Raw genomic sequence first — 20544 nt, forward strand, 5'->3', positions numbered from 1 at the left:
TTGTTTTCTCTCTTTTGGCATTGCACTGTAAATCTTGAAGAAACAAGTACGATCACTATCCACGGCAGATAGTAGACTATCTTAAATTGTTCTTATTATTATTTTTTTTAGTTTGAATTAGAGGATTGAACATCTTCTAAGTGCAAATTGATGTCACGAGTAAAGTGATGACAAGAAAGTAAATGGATGACTTTGAATCTATGTGAGGCATAATATATATTATTTCAAGCATCAATTTATTCCATTGAGATCTCTCTTTTTTTCACATGAAAATCTAGAAATGAATCACTTTTTTGTTTTTGTTTTTTTTCAGAGGGATGCAGTCAAGTCACTTGACATTATGATATGAAAGAAATTCACATCCTTTTAAATATTCCTTCACATTGTACAACAACAATTCATAAAAGCATTGAAGCATTTCCTTCCCACTGTTGCACATATGAACTGAGGTCACTATCTATACTAATGAGAAATTAGGCTATCCAACTAAATCGCGCTGTCGCCAGAAACTCACACTCTAATTAATAATGTTGATGATCAATGATGCTCCAGCCCACCATGGCATAGATTTTCCAAAACTACTTCTGAGAACTACACTTCTGAACTCAGAAGCACATTCGTGTTCACCCGGAATCAAGATCGCCCACTCATCAAGTAATCTCATATCAGCTCAACCTTTAGCAGCAGGATTCTTCTCACTTATAGTTCAACTATGAACAATCTTCTGATTATTATTGCAAGTAAATAGAGTTGAACTATGTTAGATTGTTATAACAGTATCGGTTGACTAATAAGTAATGCAAGGATATATGAAAATAGTGGCGTTGGTTGTTGGCCTGAAAGCTACTTAGAATCTCTGTTACACTGTAATTTTCTTTATATACATGGCACTGGACCTGTTCTAAGGAGTTATAAGACCTAGAAAATATTTCCCGGTAACAGAGTGATGCCGCATTGTGCAAAATTTCATTCATTCTTTTCATCTCTGCTCTGTTCTGTTCCAAAAGCAGCAAAAGGTTACAGCCCGGTTTTAAGAAAAGAAAAAAGAAAAATAAAAGAGGGATGGGGAAGAGAAACTGTATTCCAAATTCCAAGTGCCTCTTCCCAGCCTGTATATTGCTTGCTGTAGCTTCTGCATCATACTTCTTTACTCTTATCCACTACGATTACCTATTTAACAGAACAGTCTCTTTCGCTGCACAGAAATTGATTTATGTACATCTCAGAATTCGGCTTAACAACACTAAAATTCGGCTTAACAAGTAACAACACTAAAATTCGATAACGTGAATTCACTTCGTGTGTGCAAAAAGTGCAAGTAGATTTAAATACATCTCAGAAAGCTTAACGATGCTAAAATTCAATAAACGTGAAATACACACTTCGTGTGTGCAACAGTGCATGCATATTTTGGTTCAGGAATGTTGATAAGAAACGGTTATAGCAGAAGCAAAACTCACATGAAATCTGGACTCATCTAGATTCTCCAGCAAATTAGCAATCTCAACTTGCTTCACCACGGCAGAATGCAGCACCTGTAACAGCATGAAAAGGTAATTTCATATATCCATTTAAAAATTTGGTAACAAATTATTCTGAGCATTCAAACATGCTTACTCTTTTTGTTTGCTCAAGATCATATTCAACTGACTTAATCCTGTCTAAAGATTGCATAAGCATTCGTTCTTTTTCTAATGGAATGGTGGCAGGCTTATTGCTGAGTTCCTCATATACTTTTTCTAGTTGTTGAAGACGCTGTAAACATGGAAGGACATGGTCTTCTTCCACAGCTTCAGGCGCTGATGAATTAGTGTCGGTGATGTTTTCCACCAAATTAGATGGGTAAACATTGTTGTTCTGCCTTCTCCAAAATTCCAGTCTTAGAATATGTGAAAATGGTATTAGTCTGACCAGGAAAGATATCATCAACCTCGCCACACGAGGGAAATTTCTCTTCTCCATTTTATCTTTCACAGAGTCAAGTTGATGGCTGACTGAACTACCTGAAAACAGAGATGAATTTCATAAAGGAGCCAAAAGGCAAGGCTGACACCAAAGATGGAAAAATATATGCAATTACACCATGAACCTTATATCAACATCTACGACTATGCAACAATACCTACTAGAAGATAGAAAAATCGGTGAACAAATAAGATTATATGAACATGTACCTTCTGAGTTTGATGTTGCCTCACGAGAACCATTGTTCATACAACAATCAAATAACAGATTCTGATCATGTCCCAGATTAGTTGTGACAGATTTCTCAACAAGAGGAAAATGATCATCACAGGTGTAGTACGCACTTTGATCTGATGCCTAAAGATGTATAAAAATAGATTAATCAAACATACACCCACACATATGCAGTATATATGTAGAAGTATATTGCCACACTACTGAGAAGCCAAAGCTTTACACTCACTTCTTCATCAACTGCACCCAAAGCAGAAAGTGTAGAATTCCTTTGTCCTAGTGACGAACAAGGATCATCAATATCAATATCTGACCCTGACTCAGCAATTGATGCATCATATGCTCTACCCTGATATATAAGTCAGAACTAAGATCAAACTATATCTGCCAGCTTGATCCAAACTATTGCCACATCAAAACGACAAATAATAACTAACCTTCAGTGGCCGTATCTGAACGTATGAGTCAAATATCTGCTGGTCATTAGACACTCTGGTTACTTCCCTCACAAATGTTGCTTCAGCATTATGCAGAAGCTACAAATGAAAACCTTGGGTTAATATTTACTAAATAGTTCGGTATATATATTCAAACTTGAAACATGCACAAAAAAGTAACATCTAAAAGACAGGTAAGATGAGGAATACCTTCATTATCTCGATATCATTCCATGGGCCTTTACTAGACCTGAGGCAGCCTCCTTCAGCAACACATGTACATGATCCACCCAGAAAATCTGGCAACTGACTGAAAGGGGAGATACATGTAACAGTGAGATGAGGCACTGCAAAAATAATTGTGCAGTGTACAGGGTAAACATACCTTGAATCAATCACTTCCAGTAATTTGCATAAGGATTTGGGTTCCAGCACCTGAATATTCAGATAATAAGTACAATATTCAAGGATGATATAGGAAAAATTGAGAGATGAAACAGGGTTGGCGCCAATAATCATTACCTGTATTTTCGCAATTGTCTTTACATCAAGAAATTTCTGAGCAGCCGGCCAAAGCATCTTCTTAAATCCAGGACCAGCATTGACAATGTACATCCGGTGTAAAGTCTGTATATTGCTCAATAATTAGATCACAATATCACTCATATTTATATATATTTTATGATTAAAACAAAATATAAATAGTTGTATATTAGAGTTACCTCAGGGTAGTAATTGGTGTCTATCTTTGTCATAGAAGCCAGAAGATTTGCAGCAGTGCGCGTGAAATTTTTCATGCCCTATAATAATAAATGAACATCAAATTGCCAGTTAAAATTCTGCAAGTAGCAATCACAGCTAAAGAAAATACAAACTTGGAAAAAAAATGGAACTACTAAGATGAGGGTGTCAGCATACCAAGCCTTGCACATCAAGTACAGTCGTCGTAGAACTTATCCGTCTCTTTGCAGCAATTGAACAGGCAGGGAATTTTTCCTGCAGAGCCCTCTCAAATTCTTGCACATGGTACTTTATGTATCGCTCTATGCTGGAGATTTGCATGAGCCTACTAGGATGAGCTTTTCCCAGTCTTTCTATGTAAACAGGCCTCCCTTCTTTATCAACACCATGGTACCCTTGAGGGTAATACTGTAATACTTCATCAAGCTCGCCAAATTCAAAATCCTGCAGGTTTGTTAAGATGCTAATAAGTTAGAGCTAACCAAGGACAGGAACTATGAATCCAAGAAAAAAAAATTGTCGTTTGAATGTACTACGCCAATCCAACCATGACATGTTTATTAATCAGTTGCTAAAGATAACATTTCATTTCAATGTTTTATTTCATGTTTTACAATTAGGCAGTCCCTCACCTAAGAATTCAAAGTCTAAAACAAACTACTCTTACAGCTAAATCATCAGTAAAAAAAAATTCCTCATTACCTCCAATATGGTATCTGTTCCAAATTCTTTTCTCCATTTAAGCATTTCATCCCACAATTGAATTGTTTTCTCAATATTAAGGTCTCTAGCTTTCAAAAATCTACATCAGGAGGGGAGAGGATGAGATTAAACAACATAATCAACATACCAGAATAGTAAAAGATCTATCTGAGCAGCTACCATGTTCACTAAGAAATTCGACGTACCTCAATAAAGTATGGTAGTCATCATGCCTAGCAGGCAACAAGTCCTTGTCAAGGAGCTTTTGACGCAATTCTTGGACAGCAATCTCCTCCGCCGCATCCCGTACATCTTCGATGGAAACGGAGGGAACCCTGTAATCTATTTTTCTTTTTCCCCTTTTCTTAAGAGAATGAGTGAACTTACTAGAAGCATTTATCGCCTTCTTCCTGAGGTTGCAAATTCTTGAGCGTCTTCTCTCTTCTTCAGAATTCTCAAAATCTGCTCTTCTATCTCTAATTTCATCTTGAGTTCCCCACCCTTCTTGGCCTTCAATGAACAAAACATACGCAGTTAGATATGATTATATAATCAATCCGACTTAATCTTCCCTTTCTCTCTATAACATAAGTAACATAAATCACCCTCAATGCATAATGTCTGGTACTTCTACACAAAATGACTTCTCTAAAACTACTTTTCAGAAGAAGAAAAAATACATCTTGCCAGTGAAAACCCATACTTGACATCTTAATCCAGATGCAGAAGAAGAAGAAGTGTAGAATTTCTTGACCCCACAATTCCAGTCACAGAAGCCAACTCGACAGCAAACTCTAGGCTATGCATGTCACCATGTACTGTCAGAAATATAAGCAGCTGAGTTAGGAATCACAAACACATAGTTCAATCATCATTACACATAACAGACCAAAAACAAAGGAAATGTGAACACACACACACACACACATAAAATCCACAAAATGCAAGCTAGACTAAAAAAAACCACACAAAACCTAAATCCAAAACCCACCAATTGCCATAACTATGTCTAAACCCTGTAAGAACATTTTGCGAAAATGTAAAAGCAAACAATCACATTGCCACTGAATTCACAGTCCAAAATGTCTTGAAAGACAACTCCCTCCATTCATAAATCACCAATCTTGAACCTCAGAAACAAAATCACAACCTTCTTCCACCATTAAAAGGTGGATAGATCTGAAACCAGGGTAAACTTTCACCCTTAAAATCTCCGAAACACTAACACTAAATCCCTTGATTCTCACCACCACTCACTCAATCCACCCAATCCGATTCCACTCTCCCTCTTCCCCAAACAAAACAGAGCAAGAAGCCTGAAGACCAGTCGTACACACCTCACCACTCTCTCTCTCTCTCTCTCTCTCCGATCAACCTAGACAGCCGGAAACCGGTTCACCATTTCCAGCTCAAAAGCTCTGAAAAAAACGAAGGAGAATCAGTGACGCCATTACAGCATCATCACAACCTTCACCAACCTCCTCCTCCTCCTTCCTTCAAAACGCATTGCATCTCGCCAATGCCGGTAACCCTAGCTCCGATCACGCCCTCATAAATCCGGAATAACTCACCGGAATATCATCATTCACCGGAAAACTCATTATTCGGAAGCCGAATCCAAAACCAAAACAGAACAAAAAAAAGAAAGAAAGAAAGACGGAAATCGATTTCAACACCAAATCAGAACAAGAAAAATAAGAAGAAGATGATGATGAAACCTTTGGAATCAAAATCGGAGAAGGCGTGTTGTTACGATTCATAGAGAATCTAAAACCGGAAACAGAGGACGTTTGTGTTTCTATGTATAAATACAGAGAGAGAGAGAGAGAGAGAGAGAAGCGAAACCGAAAACGGCAACGGCAACGGAAAGTTTGACGCCGGAGGCCAAAAGCCGTTAGGAAAAGATAGAGATTTTCCCGATAAAACAACCGGAATTTTCTCTAGCGGATTTTAAAAGCTTCAACAGAAATGAGAGAGAGAATGAGAGACAGCTCTCTACTTCTTCTACCTTCTTTTCTTTTTATTTATTTTTTATTGGGTTTGTTTTTTTAATTATTTATTATTTTAAAGGCCTTTGGGTATTGCTTATTTGGCACCGCTGTCCCCCGAGATTCGTGTACGCGTCGCGCCCTGGTTTTATTGCTTGGGGGAATTAAAAAGTGGGGGGAATAATAAATTAGAATATTTCGAGGGACTTTGCGGCAAATTTGGACTGACGGTGACGATTGGGGGCGAGGGTAAAGCGAACCAAAGCACGAGCGCGTTTCGCTTCCTCCTCCTTTTTTTTTGTCTTTGCTTCACGCGCCCTCCTTTTATTATATTCGAAACTGTGTTTTGTACTGTTTTTATTTCTTTTTTGAGAATATTTACTGTTTCATTAAGGGAGTGGGTTTATCGCATTTGACTGTGGTGATTGTGTTTTATACTGTTTTTGGTGAGACTGTTGCAACCAAAAGGAGTTGGGTTCTTGGATTTTACTTGGTTTTTATGGGGATATGTAGGGTGATAAATTTTAGTTCCTTCTGTTGGATTTGGAGCTTTTGGATTTAGGCTTTTAGCTATCGACATCTACCAAGGAAGCAAGCATTGGATTTTTGCGGCTACGTATATATTTCGTTACGACTTACGAATGTTATTTTGTGTAATTTAAAAAGGTTGCATGTGTGAGTCACATTCGTATTCTACGATCTTTCGAGATTACAAATGCTTGAAAGCTACGTGGTGGTTTACTATGAGTCTATTGATAATTACTTGTCATTTTTTTGAGAAGTAATAGAAAACGAAATAGTTTCTTGATACAAAAAAAAACAGAGGAAATTGATTACTTCCAAAATCCAATTGAACAATGTTCTCGTTCTTTCAATTGCACAACATATTATTAATTCAATTTTTGAATGATTTTCTTATGTAACCAAACATCAATATCGAAAATCCTCATCAATTTTAGATAGTGTAAATATTTATTCACGTGGATGTGGATATTACAAGGATCAGTCTCGTTTATACAGTCAGTAGCTGATTATGAAATTAATGATCAACTAACATTTAATGTAAATTCAATAGTAATGAAAAATTTTTAAAAATAAATTATTATTTTCAAATTTTAAATTTATATTCAATGTTGACCGTGTGAACAATAATGACATTTTGTAACTTTTTCATTTTTCAGTTTTCATTTTCTTCTACAGTATCAAACTAACTAGCAACAACAAGGTAAGCAGAACGATGAGATTTTGGGGGAAGAAAACGGGATTAAGAAATAGGAAGTCAACTAATTAAGTAGCACGGAAGGAGGTGAACAAATATTAGGAAACAGTTCCCCAGACGACCAAAATAGTAGGCTTGGTTTGGTTCACTTCCCCCTATAAAACTGCTGGGCACAGTTGCAGATCGAAAGAGCAACTCTAGCCCTGCCAAAGCCTATTGCCTCCATTACTCTAAATACATGCTAATCAATAGTACAGATCTCATGATATGATCACGATATATCACAGTCGACCCCATTCCCTATTCCCATGATGGGTCAATAATTCTACGCACGCCCTCATCTGCGTCTCAGAATTTGATCTCCAGAACCTTAACAGTGATCAATGTTATTACTAGGTTAAATCGAATGAAGCCGGGTTAAAATCGAATCGCCATCGTTGGAATTCCTGGAGTTAGTTGAAGGTGGTTAGTTAGGAGGAGATACGAAGCCGTACGGTGGTGTTGCGTATAGTGTAAATTAGTAATGGTGGTTTATAGGGTATTGTTTGCATGGCTCACCTAACAATGGCAGCGTTATGATGATGGAGGTGATTCAATATTCCTAGCTAGCTTCGTGACTGGGACAGTTATAATTCATCACAAGGTTCTTGCGATCGCCCGCGCCATCAATCGGAATCACTCCCAAAGTGTTGGATATTTTAAGAGGGGGTATTGGTGCATGCATGTCGGCAGCTAATTTTGAGGATACTATTAGGCTTCGAGTTTATTCAAAATAATAATAATAATAAAGCTTTTTAGTGTGTTACTATTGTTGTGAAATGTTTATGAAATTTTATACATGTGTTCGGTTTCCATACAAAGGAGTGTAGGCTTTGAATCCATTAAGTATTGAAGTCCATATTTCACATTCAATTATCGATGGTGCCTCTTCTAATAATAATAATAATAAACAAAAAAGATGAACGATGGCCAGTGCTTTACACCCTCACTTTTTGTTAACTTGTCAACTCTCTTTTTGTTAATGCGAGTGGTAAAGTGTTATAATTAGGAGAAGCTAGCCAACTAAACAGTGGCGGATCTAGAGTCTGAAAGTTAGGTGAGCGGAAAAAAAAATCATCGAGATTAGTTTTTTTTTAACTAATTAATCAAGACTAGTTAAACTCTTAATAAGTCAAAAAGTTATTCAGTAATATAATACAAACTTTTGATAATAAGCCAACAATAGATTTGAACTAACTTTGGGACTACATTTTTATTATGGTACTACATTTTCAATTTACAATAAGGTAGATTAAATCAGAGAGCACAAGAATACATCTAGTTTCATTAGAAATTTAGAGATACAATTAATCTCAAGTTAGAAAATTAAAATGAAATTAGCCCGTAATTATAGTAATCACAGACCATGCAAGAGGGGACTACTCAGAATAATATATAGAAAGGTTAATATTGATGGAGTTAAGACCGAAAATGCTGAATGAACCAAGAGTGTATATGATTACAGAATGGTTAATTAATACAATGAACTAAAATCACGTTTAGACTTGGTCAAGTTAATTACTACCCAGCTGAATAAAAAATTTACTTGTTATATAACTTTTTCTTCCCAGCGGCTGCTGGGTTTGGTGTCACTTAGATCCGCCTCTGCAATTAAACAAATTCGAGTGAGTTTAAGTGTAAGAGAGGTTGGCACGGCAAATACTCCTCTCGTTATAATGTAGTTTGTATGGTGTTTTAATTTCTAGCTAGCTGGTGCATTATATTCTTCCATCTTATGGTCAGTGGCGGAACCAGTAATTTATCTTAAGGGGGGTCCGAATATAAAGTACGTTGGACCTTATCTCGTATATTAGTATCATATTCTCATATTTATGGATGTCTACCCAAATCTCGTTATAGTGAATTAATTTGAATTTCATTAATTTTTATTTTTGGAAAATTTAACATGATTTCCATGCTCATGAGGCTTATATTGTGGTATGACAATGTTAGGTGTAGACAATTTTCAGGCGTTTTTGTTTTAGTAATCCATTTCTCATCTAAAAACCATAATAAAATTCATGTATACGATAAGTACCCGGACCAATCTTTATATATAATTAAAGAATAAAATGTTACAAAGAAGATAGAGAATAAAAATTTGTATGAAAAAAAAACAGGAAAAAGACTTCGACAGATCCTTCTCTTTAGCCTAAATAAGAGAGCAACTTATGTTTTTAGCCAGTGTAGAAGATAGTAAGCTCATTCAATTCATCATATGGGTAAATGAATATAATTAATCTCATGAGGGGTGTGGATTAAACCTAGACGGGGTCTAGTTACAATAAACATACTATATCACTTGGTATAATTGATATTATATGTATTAATATAGGTTCCCTACAAAAGGCTGAGGGGGGTGTTCGGACCCCTTCTTGTACGCCCTGCTTATGGTTGCCCACTTGCCCTCAATATAATCCCGTGTTTCATTCAAGTTTAACCTCTAAGTCTCTAACAAGACAAATTGTGTACGTACGTAATCGACATGCAGAAATAAGCATGTACGTATTGATGTATGGACATTTCACAAATACTCATGGACCACAAATTATACGTGGTAATTAAATTTCAATAAATAAACTTCATTTTTGTTGTTGTTGACAGTTGGTTTTTCACAATACAGAATTACGGATAATAATTCTTTATCGATCAAGAGTTTGAATGAAATATTTGCTAGAAATAATTAGTACATGATCGTCAAAAGCTTATAAACGTACGTACTTAAAACAAAAAAAAAAGCCTTCCATATGTTTGGCGTTACACTCATATTCAGGTCGATTAGACCACTTATTCTTAAAAGTACTACGTGCGCGCGCTTAATGATTAATCAAAATCGCAAAAGGCCATGCACGTATACAACTCATTTCAGTCATTTGAATATGAAAGGTGAACAAAAAGAAAGAGTAGGAAGGGTGAACCGATCGAGCTGATCGAGAAGAGTCGAGCAAAGTTGGTACATGATCGAATGCTGTATCACGTAATCTGCAACAAGACACCAGTGCCAGTCCAAAACGTTAATATTCACGAATCTTCTTCGTGGCTTCTTTGTCATTCTTCCCACTACGCTTATCTGGAAACCCTTCACTACCAATCCATGGCAGAAATCCGTCACTCTGTATATGCGAGAAAAACTCAGCCAGTTGCTAAATTGGTGAAATAGATTATAGATAGCACGCCTATAATGTGCAATGTGGTATCGACCCTTATAATTTTTTGTTTTTGGGGGATTATAGACTTGTTTAATTTCTTTATTTACAAAAAAAAACTATGTATAATGTCAAATGTCATAAGCAAATACTATACGCCAACCTCAGATTCATGCATAGAATGCATGATTAATGTCACAAGTCTCCGCCGATAGCTGACTATATATTTCACCGATCTAGTGCACGCAGGCATGAGTACTTTTAATTACTTGGTCATGTAGTGCCTATGCATGCACGAGTGATGGAGACTATCACTATATCAGTTTTAGGCTAGATCGAGGTCAACTCTTTGCGTGATATACTACGTACCAAAGGGTTTAGAGATGGAAAAATTGGGGAAATCAAGGTCGATGTGCTTCGTTTAAAATAAACGAATTGAAAGGTTGACCTATAACTGTTTATACACTTTGAAGGATGAAGAATAAGTCCTAGATATAGAATGTTTAGTGAGCCACCAATTAATGCCACATGAGATGAATTCCAATGCCGCAATGCATGCACCAAACAATAGTTCGCCCGCTTTATTTTGTGGACATAAACATTGGATATGGCAGACAGCTCACTAATTCAGGAATATTATGGGCGGTTATACAATTATTCTGAACAACTCCATAACTGTACATGATAACCGAGTCACGCAATGATCTAAAATCTTTAAAAGCCGACTTCGTTTTTTAATGTTGCTTGTAGGTATTTGAACTCGAACTTAAGTGAATATTCACTCAAGCAAGTGCTTTGACATTCATGTCAAACGAAATCAAAGTCTCTACTACATATATGTTAAGCCAAATAATAACCCCGTGACACATTTACATAGATCAATTTAATTTGTCATTTGCCATTTTCCATTATTTATGACGTAGTAGACACGTATATGTGTTGTCACTCGCTATACCTATAGTCAGCCTATCTCCCATTTACGCATGTAACTAATCAATACATTTGACTTTGCAAGACAGCAATATGTATTTATGAACAAGTCGATGGAGATGAGACCCGATCGAGTTACGTACGACTCAGGGAAGACCGTCGGCACTGTATACTCTACTGTACTAACCAACGACCACGGCACTGTTCGGAAAATTGGATCCTATGGTTTCATTCGTTTGGTTTCAAGTCTTGTCTCAACGTACATATAACTCAGTCTACCGCGCGGCCAGTTACGTACTCTTTTTCTCTTGGAGCTCCCGTCGGTATAGAGGTCAGGTCAGTTTCAACCCCAGAGAGCCAAAAGGGTTGCAGTTTCAGGTCATTTTCAGGACCTCTCCATCCAACAACAGCATTCTATAGACTATGCCTATTTGGATCGATTGCGAGCTCTCCTTACCCTACTGTGTTTATTTAGGTCTGCCTAAGTCAAGCTCTTTTCTCTACTGTCCTTTCAGTTGTCTCTTTCTCTCAAACGTCTCTCTTTGCACATTATGTTTGTCGTTCAACCGTGTTAACACCACGTCATATAGAGGGCTAAACATCGTAATTGCTCATAATTTTAGGGTCTGATTGGCCAAAAATCTCATTACATGCATCGTTAGTCCCTTTTCAGGCAGTTCGGAAATTTCTATGGTTACATATTATTTGCCTCTATAAATAGATCTCTTATCTCCACAAAAAGGTAAGTCTCTAAGCCTCTACTCACACTTCTTCTCGTACCTAACTCTACATGTTCATCTTTGTAGCTGACTTAGACATATGAGCGTTGAAAGCCGTCCAGCCCGGTCTTCACTCTGTAACACCATGTGCTTGTGGTTTACAAGTGATGGAGAACTGATGTTCACCGAAATTCCCCAGCCGAAATCTCGACGTAACAAACCGGTGTCGATATTGCAACTATTAACCCCAGCGACAATTTCTTATATATATATATATATATATATATATATATATATATATATATCTCTCTCTCTACGTCTGATATAGGTGAATTACAAATGCACTCAAAAACAATTGACTAATTGATTCCCAATTCTTGATTTACAAGTAATTGATGGACATTTTACACGTTAACCAGTATTACGTGTGATAATTAAGATACTAGAAGGGACATAACACGTACACTATTGTGTCAACGTTAACTGTATAAAGACTCATCTCCAGAAAAGGATGTTACTCATTTCACTCTTGAAATCCAGTGATTAAAAACACCCGGGACTATGTAAATTAAAATGAAAATCAAATTAACAACTGTTTGAGTCAATTACCATCGTAATCTATTTTCTCAGAGAACCAGGACGTAGTAAAGCAAAGTGGAAGAGGGCTGTCCCGTGAATATATAATCTGTTTTCTGACACCCGGCATTTCGAGTTTTCCGCTAGACCACACCATTGACCATTGTTACGTCTATTTCCTAAGACCTAAGTCTATTGTTTCTGTCGACTGCTGAGTCGTTCTTCTTTACCTTGATCAGGGAAAAAGAGAGAGGATTGAGTCAGTTGTTGGATTTGTGTGTAAAATCGCTGCTGGGGGGCTCCCACAGTTAACGGCATATATACAGTGGACTCATGAGAATGGTGACGATGATGATAGTGTACGCTGATGAGGAGTTGAGGACTATATGATTTGTTTTGTCTTCCATATTCACATTCATTGTTTAATCATTAATTCACTCAATCCTATATATTCCATATTCTTTGCTTTGGTTTTCTCATTTGCGTGATTTTCATATTCCCACTGGGGTCAAACAGTCCATTTTCTTGTCAATTTCTAAAATATATTTATTCCATTGATCCAACCAAATTCAAATACTCATTGAGATTATCGTCTTTGTCCCTCAATTATGTACGAGTATGTCAAAATCCATATACAGATCGATCACAAAGGTTGTGAAACTATGCAGTTTGTCTCGTACTGTTAATTACGCAAGATTAAATTAGAGATAATTTTTCATAAGCAGTTAGGAGTGTACAAACATGCCTGAGCGTACGTTAGGTATGAATACGTTAATACGTACAACCCGAACGGATGAATGTATAACCTATATTTGCATAAGCAGGTAAATTTTCTTGTCACGTACAGATACTTCTTCTTGTCGTATTACACCAAGATATGATGATCGAATGTATAACCTAATCGGCAGCTAAACTAGTCGGGCTATCTGTACATAATTTGTTTCGTTGAGCAGACTTGTTTAAGAATCAAAGAAGATGTACGAAATAAGAATCTAATGCAGAAGACCGTCACGCTTCACTATCTTTTCTGGTCCCTATGAAGAATCTTAATTAACAATCAAATGTAATTAACTAAATCCTGACCTCCAAAAATACATTAGTACCTATATGTACTCGCCGACATGACAATCTTGACCTTTTGTCATGACAAGATATCTCCTCGCTCTTGCAGGTCAATGCAGTACTTTGGCCATTGGAATCGGAGAGACTAGTGTACCTTTTTATTTTTCACTTGGAAGAAAGGGAAGTGTTAATCTCTAGTGTCCAATGCCAAAAGAAAAATAACATCACACTTCACCACTGTTCGCCGGAAAATTCTAGTATACATCAATGTATGTTATGCATCTCACATTCAACGGTCGATATTGTTTTGTGAGTGGGGTCAGAAAAATAATATATGTTGTCAAACGTTGAATGTATGATGTATAACATACATTGATGTATAGTAGATTAATCCGTGTTCGCCTTGCACTTTCTAATGTTGCGCTTGGAGATCAGATCGTACCAAATCTACGGTTAGGGAATGAGTAAACTACAAGCAGCATGGCAGGCATGTGGGTTATATTGTAACGATATTATCTCAATCTCGTATCAACATGATCACATAATATAGTATATTGTGCAACCTCAACCTTGTATCGACCACAAGCTCGTCACAATTGTAGTCCTGACACCTTTTAGTGATTTTGTGACAATATCGGCATAATATGATACGCATATCCTTGATTAAGATGTGATCAAAGGTGTTAGAAGTCCAAATTGACTATCATACTACGCCTTTCAATCTCACCGGCCTCATATTCAGTCGTGAACAATTTGCCAACTATCCAATGCTTGAGATCTCATAACTCGATTCTCATGTTCTTGTTCCAAATCCAACTTCAGGGCTAGGTTGGATTGAACAAGAAAACAGTTCGAATAAAGTAGTTGCTTTCGTCCCTATACAAAGACTCCAAGATTGCAAAATGTGAGTCAATCTCACTACATTCAACAAAGGGAAGCAAACCCATGTGCCTCTTGCACCGGGGACTGTTGATTTACATGCAAAATTGCCACAGAGTAACCCAACAAACAAAAGCAAGTGAGCAAGTGTGATTAAATATATGAAAAAATTTCACAACTTTTGTGACAAGTTCAATGCAGTACTCAGACTCCCTAATGTACTAATGTAGCACCTAAAGTCATAATTTCTTATAAATGTAACGCCTGAGAGCATTTTCCGTCATGACATCTTCTTTTTTATCACGTGTTCCTAAAATAACCTTAACAAAAAAGTTCAGCATCAATCCCCAACTTTTGTGGTAATATCAAAATAGTACATAGACTCCAAAGACTACCAATGTAATACCCAAACTTAGAATTCCATATCAACGTGAGATCATAAACTATTTCCATCATAAAGCCGACTTTTTAGTTACGTGTCACGCATGTTCCCCTTAGATTAGATAATTACTAAAATAACCATAATATTGAGGCGCACCAACCTTTTCTCTCAATCTATAAGCCATACTTGAAACCCTCTCATCGATAGCTCTCTCTCTCTCTCTCATCATGTATTGTCTTCCAACAACTCAAATTCCTGAGCCCAAATATCACAACCCTTAAACCCAAATCCCAGTGCCTCTCTCTCTCTCTCACTTTGAATTCTAATTACCCAAATATCAAAATACTTAGTTACCATATGGCTGCACATAAGGTCGGAGACCACGTCGTATGCCTTGGATTTGGTGTCTCTGACCTGTCTCTCATCCTTGAATCTTATATTTGGCGTCAAGACTGGTATGTGACAACTTTAAGTTGGAGCTCTTCCAAGGTAAATAGTCTAACGCCAACCTCTTTCACTCTTCCAACAATACATGATCTTCACCAGCACCGAGGTCAAGCAGCGACGGAGGTACGAAGGCCACGTGGTCGAACAACAACGGATCTTTGGTGATGGAGGCAGAAAATAGTATCCGGCGTCACATTGATAAAGAATCCTTAGTTTTGGGTACTATATTTGTAGTTTTATGAGTATGAGTACTAATTTGATATTGTCACAAAAGTTTTAGGGCTAATGTTAAATTTGTCTCTTAAGGTCATTTTAGTAATTATCTTCTTTCTAGGAGCACGTGCACGACAAGTGATAAAAATACGGTGTCGTGATGGAAAATGTTTTCAGACATCACATTGATAATACAATTTGAGTTTGGGTACTACAATGATACATTTATGAGTCTAAATACTATATTAGCATTGCCATAAGAGTATGGATACTACTACACCTATCGAAGCAGAAGTGCCAAATTGCTTTATCGCTCGAGCATTAGAGCTAGATAGGGCAAAAGATTTTCACAAAAAAGGGTAGCCTTGTTCTCTTCTTCACTTTTTGTGCTATGCAAATTTGCATGCTCCAATCTAGCAACAAATTGGGTGAAAAGTTGAACAGAATCGAGACTAGAATGGAGACCCACGATTTTGTGAAAAATAAATAAGAAGGAGATGACACTATAGCAAGCAATGTTGGAAAACATGCCATAATTTAATTATGGTGGGTTGTAAAACGACAATACGTGTTGAATAGGGTCCCCATGGATTGATATCTCTATCACTTTGTATATATATCGTGCAGGGCTTCTGTTTTCACATGCCTTGATACAGGCCAACATGTTCAGCTGCTCAAGATTCTCGCAAGATTTTTACTGTTTTAGTTTGGAGCCTTGAATTACAACCTATCCTTTGGAGTCGAATGGTAGTAACTAGAAGTTGTAACTTGTAACCAGTAGTGACTCGGAATGCTACATATGTTCATTACATTACATTTCTCTAGTGTCTAGAATTGAGTAGAATGTTCCAAAATACTGGATAGGTTAGCTACCACTCCGATGACACGAGTAATTTAGGCATGACCGCATGACACATCTCCAACATATGTTTTTCACAAGCTGGCGAAAGACTCATATCATCCAAGTTATTCAGATTCTTTTTCCCAGAACATGTCCATCATGTTTAACTTTTTCAATCCTTAGGGTTTCATTAGCTCCGAGCGCCTAAATAGATGAACTTATTTTCCCTTTCTTCCTAGATTTTCACCATGCTCACCGTACGACCTTATCAACTTTTTTTGTTGATCAGTCAATTTTTCGATTAATGTGTGTTGGTAACTTGAAAAATCAATAAAAAGAGTGTGACCCGCATCCCACTTTCCTCAGTTCCCTTGCATCCCTCTTTTAGATTCATCAAACTTGCACCAACAGAATAGCCGACTAGTTGACTTTGTTGAGTTGGTGCAGTAAATTAATCTGTTCATGCGAGTTACCTACCTTACCGGTAAAATATGAGACAGCAAAAAAAAAAGGATAAAAGGACAGTGATGAGTCCAAAGCCAATGGGGCACCAGGTAATACATACAGTAAATGAACTGAATTTCTGAACAGCGCCATTTCTTGTTCAGGTTTGGCCCATTTCAGGGAAGTACCATGCCCTACATCCATTCACAGTTATTCCATATTTGAAAAAAGAAGAAGCAAGATTTAGAGAAGATGTTATGTCAAAAATAAATGAATCATTCGTCACAAACGATCCTTAGTTTAACAAGGTACTATCTTCTGATGTCCAAAACGACAATAAAGGAGCGCTACTCTTTTCTACTGTATGTATTACACCATGAGACTCGACAAATCCGATAAAAAGCAAGCTTAGTTCGTCGAGTGGCAATAGCCCAAAATGTTGTATACGAGCTCAAATCAATCGGCTTCTTGCTGTGTGAATACACATGATGATTAATTTCGAGTGAATCTTGACACATCTCATTTACGGTGTTCTGCAGTGGATGTGTAATAAAACAATCACCCATAACAACGACTGCTTATTACCAAGAGTCCAAGACACACGATAGTATGATCATCAAATTGGGAGCTTGCGAGTTTCTTCATGATTCGAGCCCAAAGATTTCGTGGGCTCAGCAGATTATAGCTCGTTCGTTGCCAACTATTTTCTACAAACTTTTTTTTTTCTACAGATACTACCATAGGACTCCTTTTACTGTGAAATTGTTGGAATATAACACGCATGAATAGTCACCGGAGATTAATCTAACACCTGAGATTTACAATCACCAAACTGAATTCTGGAGGTTTAGTTTAGAGATAGTGCTATCGATGAAGCAAGTGAATCGGTAGCAATGAACAAGGTTGAACATGTAATGGCAACAAAATGAAATAATCTGGTCTATAAATGAAAAACAACCAGATCAGAGGGGACACAGATCATCCTAGCAAATGAAAAACAAAAGAGAAAATCTCGATCAAATTTTCAACAACTTTTAAAGACCTATTGAAAATAACATTGTCTTGGCTTTAATAAATGAGACTACATAAGCATCCACCAGAACCAACAAGGACAATGACACAGACCCAAAGACGAACATACATCTTAGACTCACTTCCACTTATATCTATTTATTTACCATTACGATCATAAAGCATAATAGATTCATCAGCCTGAATAAGAGCCTTTAACCCATAGCATACTTCTGGGTCCAGGATCGAGCAGTAGTCTCATACTTGACTCTATCTGTCTTGTACATGTGAGCGATCTCAGGCACCAGAGGATCATCTGGGTTTGGATCTGTCAGCAGTGAGCATATGGAGAGAAGGACCTGCAAGACACAATCAGTTTTTATCAAGATGCTGTAGGCATGCAATAATACACGATGAAACTGTAAAAAATGAATAATCTATATAAAGCAAGTTGAGCGTATACCTTGGAAATGGTCAGTGCAGGGCTCCACTGCTCTTTGAGGATGTCAAGGCAGATGCTACCATTGCTATTAATGTTGGGATGGTAGACTTTTGTTCGGAAAGCAACCTGCTCAATACACCAAGAGAGTGAAACATTGTCATCCCCAAGAAAAAATAGAGAGACAAACTTCAGAGTGGTGTTGAAGTTGAAATCTGAAAACATACTTGAGTTGTGTTTAAGTTGAAAGCCTAAACCAGACAGATGAAAGCTCTAGCTAGCTCTCTAGGTTGCAAAAGTGGTACCAAGAAATTTTCCATGGCAAGGCTATACTTACCTTCGGTGGCTTGAAAGGGTAATCAGGTGGGAAGTGAATGGAAACAAGAAAAACACCTCCAGCAAATGGGCTGTCGCCTGGACCCATAATTGTCGCCTGCCAATGGAACATATCCTCAGCAACAGGACCTGCAGAAGTGAAAGCAGTATATTGTAAGTCATACCTACAGACTATGGTAACATCTTAGTAAACTTCAATAGAAAAACTTCGATGCGTCTTTTCTACTCTCTATGGACAACCATGTTCACTTCTGATGGAATACATATATTTCTCAAGAGCCTTACTAAGTAATTTTTCACAGTTGTCTCCATCCAATCAATGAAAGACAAAAGTAACATTCATATATCTGGTCAATATAAAACCAGCTAAATCAATCCACTCAAGGGAATCCTGAGAAGCTTACAAGTAACATTATTTACTAGTTAAAGATCAGATTTGCGTGCATCCAACAGTGAAAGAGAAGGTAACACTCATGTATGGTTGAATATTAAGCTCCATTCGGGAAGAGAAATTTACAAGTAATAGACTGCTGAAAAACACCATTATCAAAAACAAAACAAGCATCAAATTGACAGCAACAGCCAACAAAATATTGAACAGAATAACACTATTGAACTGTATAGCTACAGCTTCAAAAGAAAATTGAAAAGAACGTGAAAATAAACATAGTATAAAAGCAATACCAGCACTGCAGGAAGCTGGCGGGTCTTTCTGCAGGTCCTTCAACTCCTTGCTGATCCGCTTCGAAGCCATGACAAACTCCTAAACCCTAAATAGTGTTTCCACACAGTCACAACAGAACTCAATTCTCCACGACATACAACATAATTGACAGCAACAGCTAACAAAATCAAACAAATTCTTACCAATTTCAATACTAAACTTTATGCATGTCCAAAAAATATTCCTAATACTGTTTACTGTGTCAAGTGCTTCTCCAAAAAGCACCTTTCTAGTGCTACATAAATAACTTGTAAATTAGACATCGAAATCCGGCTAAACAGACAAAAAAAAAAACCACCAAAATATCAGTGGGTACTGAAACTAGGAAAAACAAAATAGCATCACAAAGTTGATGAAGCAAAACCAGAGCGATCTACACAAATGGGGCAATATATCAATTATTCTAATATAGTAATTTGATTAAACAAATCAAAGCTACTACAAACAAAACTATAATAATATTCCAAACCAAAACACACGCAAAAAAAAAAAACGACAATCAAAGTCCCCGAGGCTCGAATATCCGACGAATCGGAGAAGCGAGGCCGGAAGGGAGGGAGGGGAAGAGAGAGAGAGAGAGACGAGTGAATCGAAATGGAAAGAGGTGGCGGAGGAAGGTGGCTCACCGGCGCTAGGGTTTTCTGTGTTGGTTTTAGAGAGAGAGAGAGAGAGAGGTACAAAGCGAAAAGCGTTTGGTTGCGTTTATATAAAGGACACATAACCAAAAATATAATAAGAAAAAATAATAAAAAGGAAGAGAGAGTGGTGTTTTCAATGTGAAGCCCAATTTTGATTTGTGGCCGTGACTGCCCGCCACGTAAGCTCCTTATTCGGCACCTGCTTATTTGCCACGCTTTATAATAACATAATATCTCTCTCTTAGTTTCATTTTTTATGAGAAGATTTGTTTTTTAGAAAAATACTGTACTCGAGATTAAAGTGTCGAATACGAGGATTTATACCTTGATTACACACCGTTATATAAGAGAGATCTTAGAATTATCGAGCTCTCTACAAGATATATATTGTCATATATTTTGATGTTGTTCATAGGAAGAATTACTCTGTAG

At 37.1% G+C, this 20544-nt stretch overlaps 2 protein-coding genes across 2 annotated transcripts; both read right to left on the bottom strand.

Annotated features, from left to right (window-relative positions):
- Nucleotides 1-393: 393 nt before the first annotated feature.
- On the bottom strand, nt 394-6046 carry LOC126789201 (phosphatidylinositol/phosphatidylcholine transfer protein SFH13). The gene is made up of 15 exons (XM_050515292.1): nt 5798-6046; nt 4783-4897; nt 4286-4589; nt 4080-4179; nt 3555-3821; nt 3359-3436; nt 3159-3263; nt 3022-3071; nt 2847-2946; nt 2637-2735; nt 2429-2548; nt 2175-2322; nt 1618-2003; nt 1461-1535; nt 394-1195 (listed from the first exon to the last, which is right to left on the bottom strand). The coding sequence occupies exons 2-15, from the start codon at nt 4787-4789 to the stop codon at nt 1175-1177; spliced, it is 1860 nt and encodes a 619-aa protein (XP_050371249.1). The 5' UTR covers nt 4790-4897; nt 5798-6046; the 3' UTR covers nt 394-1174.
- Nucleotides 6047-17850: 11804 nt separating this feature from the next.
- On the bottom strand, nt 17851-20143 carry LOC126787896 (ubiquitin-conjugating enzyme E2-17 kDa). Its single transcript, XM_050513812.1, has 5 exons — nt 20101-20143; nt 19435-19520; nt 18752-18879; nt 18439-18543; nt 17851-18334 (listed from the first exon to the last, which is right to left on the bottom strand). Exons 2-5 carry the CDS (start codon nt 19502-19504, stop codon nt 18191-18193), a joined length of 447 nt encoding a protein of 148 aa, XP_050369769.1. The 5' UTR covers nt 19505-19520; nt 20101-20143; the 3' UTR covers nt 17851-18190.
- Between the last annotated feature and the right edge of the window lie 401 nt (nt 20144-20544).

The sequence above is a fragment of the Argentina anserina genome, chromosome 3 (assembly GCF_933775445.1).
Source record: "Argentina anserina chromosome 3, drPotAnse1.1, whole genome shotgun sequence".
Taxonomy (NCBI): domain Eukaryota; kingdom Viridiplantae; phylum Streptophyta; class Magnoliopsida; order Rosales; family Rosaceae; genus Argentina; species Argentina anserina.

Coding starts and splice junctions, on each gene's coding strand:
- LOC126787896 (XM_050513812.1), bottom strand. CDS start 19,504: ATGGCTTCGAAGCGGATCAGCAAGGAGTTGAAGGACCTGCAGAAAGAC. Junction 18,880..19,434: donor GCCAGCTTCCTGCAGTGCTG/GTATTGCTTTTA, acceptor TCACTTCTGCAG/GTCCTGTTGCTGAGGATATG. Junction 18,544..18,751: donor ACCCTTTCAAGCCACCGAAG/GTAAGTATAGCC, acceptor TGTATTGAGCAG/GTTGCTTTCCGAACAAAAGT.
- LOC126789201 (XM_050515292.1), bottom strand. Junction 3,822..4,079: donor GAACAGATACCATATTGGAG/GTAATGAGGAAT, acceptor ACAAACCTGCAG/GATTTTGAATTTGGCGAGCT. Junction 2,549..2,636: donor TTCAGATACGGCCACTGAAG/GTTAGTTATTAT, acceptor CTTATATATCAG/GGTAGAGCATATGATGCATC.